This window comes from Corylus avellana, chromosome 7 (assembly GCF_965113065.1).
Source record: "Corylus avellana chromosome 7, dhCorAvel1.hap1.2, whole genome shotgun sequence".
NCBI classification, from domain to species: Eukaryota; Viridiplantae; Streptophyta; class Magnoliopsida; order Fagales; family Betulaceae; genus Corylus; species Corylus avellana.
Genome location: NC_142496.1, coordinates 22,885,332 through 22,896,397, shown reverse-complemented (window position 1 = coordinate 22,896,397; position 11,066 = coordinate 22,885,332). Strand labels below are relative to the sequence as shown.

Sequence of the window (11,066 nt, the reverse complement as noted above, 5' to 3'; positions counted from 1 at the left end):
ATACATTAAACAAGTAATATCCTAAAGGCCATTGCCAGTAGAGGCGTTTGATGCAACTCTTCTGGCATGAATTTGGACATAGCACAAGAACTTGAAACATTTTCTGTTCTTGGCCAGAAAAAAAGAAAAGAAAAAGAAAAAAGCACATCCACTTGTTAACCCCATTTGATCTTGTACCAACTACCAACCCTCTATTATTTGAGCCGAAATGACCAAAAATTGGCTGCACATTACCATATTTGATCCATTTTGGACAAGTTTTATCCACATGGCAGAGATAGATAGTCCACAGGCATCACACACGCGCGCCGTAGGAGCCAAAAACATCACATCAAGAAGAAGCTGGATGCCAATCGATCAAACACGGAGAATTCTAGAAACAAAAAAGTATGAGAGCGAAAGAGAAGGACGAACACAGTAGTCCAATCCAATACAATTCCAACGGCTAACGATATTATCCACACGACACCAATATTTTTTCATTATCCCAACAATCAAACAGTATTTGTACTATTCATACAAACCACGATATTTAAAAAACGAACAAAAAAAAGGAGAGTAATTTGATTCACCCATATGGTGGCATGTTGCTTCTTGTGCCAAGTGGCCGACGCCGTCGTCGAGATGAGCAGCTCCTCTCCGGTCACCCGAATATCATCGTCATCAGCATCTATAGCTTCCCAGTTTTGCCCCTCTAAGCCATCCCAGTTCTTGGGTGGTACTACCAAGCTCTACGGGTTCGGGTTCGAGTTACAGAGGAAGAAGAACTGGTTGAAGAGGCGGCTTAAGTTCGTTGTCAGTGCGGAGCTCTCGAAGGCGTTCTCCATCAGCTTTGGGTTGGACTCTCAGGTCAAGTGTTCTCACTGCCACTCATCCAGATTTTCTTTTTGGATATTTTTAATTTCTTTTTTCTTCGAGCTCGTTTTTTTTTTTTTTTTTTGTTTTGTTTTGTTGAGGTAATGGGTGTTTGATGAATTGACTGAGAGAGGTGAGGATAGTATTGAGTAAAACAAGTTGGTTGAAGATCAGAGTTTTGTGAAATTGTAATCGGTTTGATCAAGCTTCATTGTGGGCGGAGAAACCGTAGGCCAATAGGTCTGATCAGTTTTCGACATCGTTTTCCGCAAGAAATGCTAGAGTTCTGGTTGTTTTCACATATTGGTTTGAATGAGAAAGACCCATTTGTTAGTTGGGGACTTATGCAGTAGGGGTTCTTTGATTGATTGTCTTTACATTGTGAATTGTGGTAGTACATCAGCTAATTTTCTGAATTTAAATGTTTGACAGCCTAATACGAGCTCATCACAAACTAGCAATTTTGTTATCCATTCATTGCAATCAATAGTACGGAACCTTCTAAATTCTAATGGGTCCTCTACTTCTGATATAAATACAATCTCCATTTGGACTTGCAAGGTTGTTTGATATGCCACATCCCTGCCTTATAATGCTGTTGTTGCTCATTTTATCTAGGTTTTAGCACTTATTTCCTGCCCTTCCTGGATAGTATATTGTTTTCCTAATTTTCCTGGTTTTATAATTGATCACTGCTTTGTTGAATGGATTTAATGAAGTTTTCAATGAATTTATGGCCCTAAGATAAGTTTCATGTCATAGACTGACAGTGCTTTATTTGGATGTGAAGACCTTCCACTCTCATGACCTCTCACAGGTGCCTTGGTTTGGTCCAGTTCCTGGGGATATTGCAGAGGTTGAGGCTTATTGTAGAATCTTCAGAACTGCTGAGCGGCTTCATGGTGCACTAATGGACACATTGTGCAATCCGTTGACTGGCGAATGTAGCGTGTCATATGATTTCTCATCTGAGGAAAAACCAGTATTGGAAGATAAAATAGTCTCTGTGCTTGGTTGCATGCTCTCCCTCCTTAACAAAGGGAGAGAGGATGTCCTTTCTGGAAGATCTACGAATGAAAATTTCTTTCAGATTGGAGATGTAAGCTCAGTGGAAGATAAGGTTCCTCCACTTGCCATTTTCAGGAGTGAGATGAAGAGGTGTTGTGAGAGCTTGCACATTGCTCTTGAAAACTATTTGACGCCCAATGATGATCGAAGCCTGAATGTATGGAGGAAACTTCAGAGAATGAAGAATGTCTGCTATGATTCTGGCTTTCCTCGTGGGGAGGATTACCCATGCCATACACTGCTTGCAAATTGGAATGCTGTTTATTTTTCCACTTCTAAAGAAGAGATAGGGTCCAAAGATTCTGAGGTAGCTTTTTGGAGGGGTGGCCAAGTAACAGAAGAAGGTCTGAAGTGGCTGGTGAAGAAAGGATATAAAACTATTGTAGATCTTAGAGCAGAGACTGTAAAGGATAACTTTTATCTAGCAGCCATAAATGATGCTGTTTTGTCTGAGAAAATTGAACTGGTCAAAATTCCTGTTGAAGTTGGCACTGCACCTTCAATGGAGCAGGTTGAGAAGTTTGCATCTCTAGTTTCAGATGGCAGCAAAAAGCCCATATATCTTCACAGTAAGGAAGGAGTATGGAGAACTTCTGCCATGGTCTCTAGATGGAGGCAGTATATGACTCGCTGTGTCTCTAGTCAATCAGGTGCTCCCAATGACAGGTTCTTACGAGATGCAAATGAAATGGGAAAAATGAAGGAGTCTTCCATTATTGAAGAAAGCTCCCTCCTGGAAAAGGAGAATGAGTCACTACAAGAGTCTTTGGGTACGTTTCATAGTTTAAATGGAGTATCCCATGAAAAGCTCTCTCCATACAAGGGTAAGAAAAATCAAAGCAGTAATGGGGCCCACAACAACTTTGTTTCTGCCCAAGGTATGACATCAGTAGAATTAGTTGATAATGGAGTAGGATCTCTGGCAAACTTCAGCATGGAAACTGACCCTCTGAAGGCCCAGGTTCCTTCATGCGATGTTTTCTCAAAAAAAGAAATGTCTAGGTTTCTCAAGAGTAGAAAGATCTCACCTTCTATTTATTTCAATTATCAATTGAAAAGGTTGGAAATATTGCCAGTTTCTAGAGACATGCATACTAGGACAATGCGTAAAGCTGATGGAGTTGGTACTGATGCTGTACCACTGCCTCTGGAGTCAGGAAGTTCCGGTGGGTTACTTAATGGGAAAAATCTATCCCCAGAGATCCAGAAATCACCTGCTGAATATGGGAAGTATTTGAATAGTGATATTTTGGATTCTGTTGGTCCAGTTGTGAATGGACTGGGCCAAGGGGAAAGGTCTTCTGTGATGACAGAAACGAATGCATCTACGATTTTGACTAATGAGTTCAATGGGCATATGCAATCCAAATCTGTTCTGGAGGATCATAAGAGCAGTGGTGGAGCTGCCTTAGTTTCTGCTAAAGATGACGTGGAGCCCATTGACGGTAATATGTGTGCTTCTGCCACTGGTGTTGTAAGGGTGCAGTCAAGAAGGAAAGCAGAGATGTTTTTAGTTCGGACTGATGGATTCTCTTGTACCAGAGAAAAGGTGACAGAATCCTCCTTGGCCTTCACTCATCCTAGTACACAGCAGCAGATGCTTATGTGGAAATCGACACCAAAGACTGTATTGTTGTTGAAGAAACTAGGGCAAGAGCTCATGGAACAAGCTAAAGAGGTATCATTATAAATCCCTAAATATTGATTGTTGGACATCAGTCGGTTTAGTGACAAAACTTGGTTTCTGCTTTTTTCTTTTTCTTTTCTGTTTATGTTTGTAGCTTGTTGATGTTTTTCCCTGTACAAAAATTTCTATTCTCTGCATAGTAAGTTTTTCTTTATGTATATATTTGTAGCTCTAGTGCTAGCTAAAATATAATCCCTTCATTATTGATGGGAGTTTGCCAAAGCCACTCATTTTAGTGAAATAAACAAATAAATATAACAATTTTCCTAAAATAGGTGGGCCAATAAAGGTATGTTTAAACCCAAGCACATATGAAGTATACAAGAGAAATCCCTATTAGGGAGAAAAAGAACAAAAGTCCAAAAATTCAAAAAAACTAGAAAAATGTGGACTATCTTACGTTGTTGTCCATGTATAAATGGATTTAAACATAATGTTCTTTAGCTCGACCATCGGAATCTCATGACCTTCAAATCTCTTTGCATTTTGCTTTCTCCAAATGCACCACATTAAGCACAAATGTGCTATCCTCCAAACTTCTAAGATGTTATGACCTTCTAGTTGACATTTCCAACTTGCCAAACCCAATTACCTTTCTAGACATGACCTATTCTAGACCAAAAACACGGAAAATTGAAACCCATAATTCTCTTGCCAATTCACAATGAAGAAGAAGACGATCTATAAACTCCCCACTCTTCTTGCACAAACAATACGAATTTACCACTAACATTCCTCTTCCTCAGATTATCCAATGTCAAGATCTTCTCAAGTGCCGCTGTACGCCCGAAGAATGCCACTCTTGAAGGGACCATCACTCTCCAAATACTCTTCCAAGGAAATGAGGAACCACCAATAACGGATAACGCATAATAAAAGGACCTTACTTCAAACTTCCACTTCTTGGGTGAGATCCAACATATTTTATCCCCGCCACCTTATCTCAATCTGATAGAGTACAAAAGATCAAAGTAAGAAGTAACCAAGTCCACCTTCCAATCATGTATTGGTTTGGTAAAAGATATATTCTGCTGATTATTTCCATTAAAGGATTGTATATGATTTGCCACCCACACCTCACATCATGCAATACTAAACAGTTCCAGAAAAATTGTCTTCAGGGGCTGGTCCCCACACCACAAATCATGCCAAAACTTTATCTTGGATCCATTTCGCACCTCATATTTAACTGAACTCGAAAAACTCCCCAAACCCTCCTTATGCATATTTTCACACTCCCACTCTAAAAGGCCCCACTACCTCCTTAGTACACCAATCTCCCATCTTGCTATTATAATTGGTTTCCACCACCAGGCTTCACAAAGCTTCTCTCTCTTTCTCCGTAGCATAACACCATAACCACTTCCTCAGGAGAGCTCAGTTAAACTGAATCAAATTTCTTACCCCCAAATTGTCTTATGAGATTGGGGAACAAATCTTTCGACCAGTTGCCTAAATGTAACTTAAACTCGTCACCAATTCCACCCCACAAAAGGTTCTTCTAAAGTTTTTCAATCCTTTAGTCACTCCTACGAATGGACAAGTAATAAGTAGGAAAATTGGAAATGGTGCTTTTAATTAAAGTCAACCTACCTTCCTTCGACAGATAAAGCCTCTTCCAACCAGCCAAATGAGTTCCATTTTTCAACAATGCTATTCCATATAGATGTAGTCTTATATGAAGCTTCCAAAGGAAGACCCAAATACTTCATTGGTAAGGATGCCACCCTACAACAAAGATACTAGCCAAACCTTCTACGTCAACCACATCTCCAACGGGAACTAACTGATTTAGATAAATTAACCTTCAACCCCAAAACCGTTTCATAACATAAGAATAGACAACACAGATAACGAAGCTGTTCATGACTTGCCTCACAAAAAATCAAAGTGTCATCCGCAAACAAGAGATGGACACCAGAAGCTCGTCATTATCCTACCTAAAGCCTCCATGATAACCACAAACAATCGAGGAGATAAAGGATTACTAAATAATCAAAAGGGAGAATCAATAACAATAATGGAGAAACGCCCGGTAGTAGAAATGAGCTATCCAAGTTCTCCATTTCTCCCCAAATCCACATCTATTCAACAAATCAAAAACTCCCAAAATACAATGAGCTATCCAAGCTCTCCATTTCTCCTCAAATCCACATCTCTTTAGTAAATACAACAAAAAATCCCAATTAACATGATTGTATGCCTTTTCTAAGTCCAATTTACACAGCACACCACACTAGGTTCCCATGATCTAATTCAACTATCAAGACATTTATTAGCTACCATAACTGAATCCAAAATCTATCTCCCCTGATGAATGCATTTTGAAAACTAAAAATAATCTTCTCCAACACTGTTTTTAGCCTGTTTGCTAGAACATTAGAGATGATCTTATAAACACCACCCACTAGACTAATAGGATGAAAGTCCTTAATATTCACAGCTCCGACTTTCTTGGGGATAAGGGAAGTGGAAGTTGCATTGAAACTCTTTTCAAACTTTCCTCGGGAATGAAAATCCTTGACAACTTCCATGGTATCCTCTTTAATGACCGCTTTATGATGTTATTGAGAATAGATTGTGATGTAATTTTATTTGTGAACTTGAAATTAGAGACTAAATTAATCAACACATGTTCTTAATTGAACTTCTCTCAGGTAAGGGTTGTCTTGCCTAGCAATTTGGTATTCAATAGGATACCCTATTATCCTATACCATGGGTATACTGAAGGAGATCTGTATTAAATAGGAGTGGTTACATGTATCTCAGTAGTCACTCATTTAATCTTTGCATGGCTATTTTTAACTGCATTTGTTGCATCTGATTTTCAGGTGGCCTCTTTCTTGTATTACCAAGAGCAAATGAACGTTCTTGTGGAACCTGATGTGCATGACATATTTGCTAGAATCCCAGGGTTTGGATTTGTTCAGACCTTTTATATTCAGGACACCAGGTGTGGAAATCCTTATTTTAAGAACAACATTGATGTAATTGTTAATATTACATTACTTCGGGGGGTTTGCTGACCTGTTGGATGTCCTTAATGCAGTGATCTGCATGAGAGGGTTGATTTAGTGGCATGCTTGGGGGGAGATGGGGTTATACTCCATGCATCGAATTTATTTAGAGGTGCTGTGCCCCCTGTTGTGTCATTTAATCTTGGATCTCTTGGGTTTCTGACTTCCCATACTGTAAGCTTCTTAACACAACTTTTATGTTTGGTTACTGCCCCAATCCCTCCTACCCCCCCCCCCCCCCCCCCCCCCCCCCTTTTTTTTTCTTTCTTCCAAAATAGCTATTTGTTTGACTCCTGTTATTTCATTTGATATAGTTTGAAGGCTATAAGCAAGACTTAAGACAGGTCATCCATGGAAACAACACTCTGGATGGTGTCTATATAACTCTTAGAATGCGTCTTCGATGTGAGATTTTTCGAAATGGTAAAGCAGTGCCTGGGAAAGTATTTGATGTTTTAAATGAGGTTGTTGTTGATCGGGGTTCTAATCCATACCTTTCTAAAATTGAATGCTACGAACATGACCGGCTCATAACCAAGGTGAGGTTAGTGTATTCATTTCTTAAATAGAAAAAAACATACTACTCTAAATTTAGATGTTCATGCCCTTAAGTCTTCTATGAGCTGAGTTGTTACTTGCTCTCTTCAATCACAAGAAGTCCAACATTTAATTAATCTAAAGCAGTGGCCACCATTTATGCTAGATCCCTTGTTTGAAACTTTGATCTTTTTAGAAAAGATAAGTTCATGATATTGCCATGCTTTTAATGACAAAGTACCGTTTCTTTAGGTGCAAGGTGATGGAGTCATTGTAGCCACACCTACAGGAAGCACTGCTTACTCCACAGCTGCGGGAGGTTCCATGGTAAGCTGTGCTTCGTATTCAAGTCATAGTTATATAATTTTTGGTAGCTGGATATTATATGATTCTAGGGCATGGTTATTTCGTTTCCACTAGACTTGAGCTCTCGTAGAATTGATTTCTTAGTTTTATTTATTTTTTATTTGTTTTATATCTCTACAAGATCCTTCTTTTTCTTTTTGGCCTGAAGAGGATCAGAATAGCCATTTGTGGTAGAAGAAGCTATCACAAGTTTGGTGTCTAATTTGAAGACAAAGTGCACACCCTTTCATCTGGGAGCCATCTGTTTAGTTTGGCCAGTAGTAATCAACACTCAATTGATAATGAGACTGATGTGGCGATTGGTGAATGGAACGACTGTTTTGGCTTAAGCTTGCTTTGAGTCTCATTTGGCGTCAATGAATTACTGCAGTCACATTTCCTTGATGGCATCAAAGATATCTGACCATTATCAGAACTCCAATCACGTCTCTGAAAAAAATGCTTAGTAGATAAATTTCTCTTCTAGGGCAATTGCAATATGCTAAGTGTACCAGGAATAAGAAAAATCACTTTAAAAACTGAATTCTCATGACATCGTGACAATACTAGAAACATATATCAGAATATTAGATATTTTAAAAAACTATGTTGTAAAAGATATTAGGTACAATGTCCTCTACTGACTCATAAAATGTTATGTTTTCTGAGTTTCCATGTTGGACACTTCCACTTGTTTATTTTTTAACGTATTGAATCACCTTTTTCTTAAAATCCTTCATCTGAAGTACTTATATTCGATTCAAAGTAGAAGGAAGAAAAGATTTCCCTTCAGCAAACAGCATATTTACTCTATTAAGTAGTCTCTGGCTCTAATTGCAATATATGAAATTGTCAGAATGATTTAGGTAATTCGGTAAATGAAATTCAAATTGTTATGTGTCTATTAATTTAGCGCTCTAATTTTACAAACTCATTGCAGTGTTAAAAAAAGACTTATTAAAAAATATGAAAATTCAATTCTTTCAATCACAAAGATGATAGCCGGTTCTTGATGTTTGCTGTTGCTCTTTATTACTACTATTAAAGCCATTATGCAAATTCAATGCAGGTGCATCCAAATGTTCCTTGCATGCTGTTCACACCAATCTGCCCACACTCCCTTTCATTTAGACCAGTTATACTTCCGGATTCTGCAAGGCTGGAATTGAAGGTGATGTTGTTAATGTATCTAGCCTCGAGTTACTATTAATTTGGATCTTTAGCTCACACTTTGGTAGATATGTTATCAGTTTTGCTTGCCTAAAAATTTTGGTTTTGAGGCGTGTGCCAGCTGCTCTATTTCTCCTAAAAGAGAATTGCCAAATGTTAGAAGAAGCCAGAAGGAATATACATATTTTACTTTCTTAACTTCTAGGGTATATTGCTATTTCTTTTGGCATGTTTACAGAGCTATGTCAAGTGCTTGGGTGTGGGTGTTAGCAATTGTCTGTTGGAGTCGCACTTTCCATGTCCACTCAACATTCAATCATGTGTTTAAAGGACCTGATATTGTCCAATCTCTGGAGCAATAGGATTCTAATTTTCCTTTAATTCCATATTCAATGGCATATCGGGAATCTGTTAAATGTTGGAGTACTGTTTTCCGCCATCCAATCTCTAAGTTTAAATTTCTGTATCGGCATAATCATACATAATAATATAACAATAACAAATGCAATCTCAAAAGCTCAGCTTGCAAGGTGGTGAGCTTTGTGAGTTAGCTAGATAGTAGGTGTGGATTTTCTGGCTACTTCAAAATAAAATATATCCTACTGTTAAGTCGTTTATCAGATTTGGTTTTCCCTTTATTCTAATTTTGGGAATTTCATGAAAATATGGTCTTATTAGTTACTTTCATTGTCTGTTTAGATATTCAGTAGCCAAATTGGAACATATTCAGTGATTTGAGGTTTTTTCTTATTTTGCTGCTGTGTGGTAAAAAGTTTACATTGAGAATGGGAAAAGCAGTTGTGACTTGTTAGGTTCTTTTTCTCCCCGAGAACTGGGGGGTGGGGGGATATTGTATTTTGTGAATTCCTGTTATATTACTTCAAAATAGTATCTCGGAAAAGTACTATTTTTTTATGTCAAATTCTCTTTCTACTATATTAATCTAGTATAAAACCGTTTCTTCATCACATGAAGCTGCTTTAAATATGATACCAAAATTCTGTTTTATTGATCATAGTTCTTGTCAGCTGTGTTCTTTGTTAGGAGGACTAATACGTTGTAGTTGACAGATTCCAGAGGATGCTAGAAGCAATGCATGGGTTTCTTTTGATGGGAAGAGAAGGCAGCAACTCTCAAGAGGAGATTCTGTACGAATATATATGAGCCAACACCCACTTCCAACAGTCAACAAGTCTGACCAGACAGGTGATTGGTTTCGCAGCTTGATTCGCTGTCTAAATTGGAATGAGAGGCTAGATCAAAAGGCCCTTTGAAGCCTTTGAAACTTCCATCCAAGATTGAGGTTCATGAAAATTACTGTACATATTATAAATTGAATTACAGAAAATTTTAAGACACAAATTGTAAATACGGTTCATTTGCATATTGGCTCCTACATGAAGATAAGAGCTTGCCAATTTTCCCCCATTTTATTTCTTCTTCTCAATATGACAAGATATAATTGTATACTGTCGTCTATTACACAGCAATAAAGATATAATCTTATAGCTCACTATACATCTGAAAGTCGAGCGACTTCCTGTTGTCTTTCATACTAGTTCTGTTTCTTTTTCATATATTAGTTGAATTTCAGGTGAGAATGTCGCATTAAAACAATATTACTTTAAGAATCTGTGGTGTACTACACGCCAGGGAAACTGATTTTCACATTGATTTTTTTATTTTTATTTTTTTGGTTGCGAATTTCATTTTGATCAGTGCTGCCATTATTATTTCTGTGTCACACTTTCTATTTGCACCTTAGAGAATTTTGTTGACTGCTGAATATATACAGTGGAATCTTGTCCCTTTAAATTTCCTTCAATTCAAGCAGTTTTCATTAGATTATCATATCCAGTTTTTATGCAAACTGAACAGCTGATTTATTTTGTATTCATGTACCTTTTTCTATTTCACTAGAAATTTTGCTTAGGCACAAGCTGAGCTACTTGGATGAAACCTCAATTGGTTCAAAAAGTGGTAGGTCTGGTATCAGATTTTGACAATGTCTTCCTTTAGAGAGAATCAATTAACTTTATAAGAACATATTATGGAATCGTTCAAGATTAACATACTGGAAAGAAGTATATCTTTTAGGGACACCCTTTACATATTATTGCTGCTAATGAAAGAAAAAACGACCTTAAGATGATCATCTGAGCATTTCATCTTCTCATACAATTCGGAGGTGCAATTTATATAATTATATTGTATAGCAGGTGCATTTAAGCATCCCCCACCTTTTATTTATTTTTTTTCCTGATCAGTACGAAGGTAAAGGCTAAAGGTGGGGAAGGGGGGGAGCATTTAGGCACCCTTGATTAAATATATAAAAAAAGGAAAACGGCAATCTAAGACAAAACACACTAATACCCACGTTAGCTTT

General features: G+C 37.7%; 1 protein-coding gene across 2 annotated transcripts; it reads left to right on the top strand.

Moving 5' to 3' along the window:
- Nucleotides 1–355: 355 nt before the first annotated feature.
- Nucleotides 356–10,198, top strand: NADK2 (NAD kinase 2). Of its 2 annotated transcripts, XM_088518671.1 has the most exons (8): nucleotides 373–849; nucleotides 1,646–3,601; nucleotides 6,443–6,564; nucleotides 6,661–6,802; nucleotides 6,943–7,167; nucleotides 7,418–7,492; nucleotides 8,580–8,681; nucleotides 9,751–10,198. In XM_088518671.1, the coding sequence occupies exons 1-8, from the start codon at nucleotides 577–579 to the stop codon at nucleotides 9,952–9,954; spliced, it is 3,099 nt and encodes a 1,032-aa protein (XP_088374797.1). In that variant the 5' UTR covers nucleotides 373–576; the 3' UTR covers nucleotides 9,955–10,198. The 2 variants fall into 2 exon arrangements, 1 of the variants encoding a protein (XP_088374797.1); XR_015912911.1 differs by lacking the exon at nucleotides 9,751–10,198 and having other exon boundaries at nucleotides 356–849; nucleotides 6,943–7,172; nucleotides 8,580–8,670.
- Nucleotides 10,199–11,066: the final 868 nt, after the last annotated feature.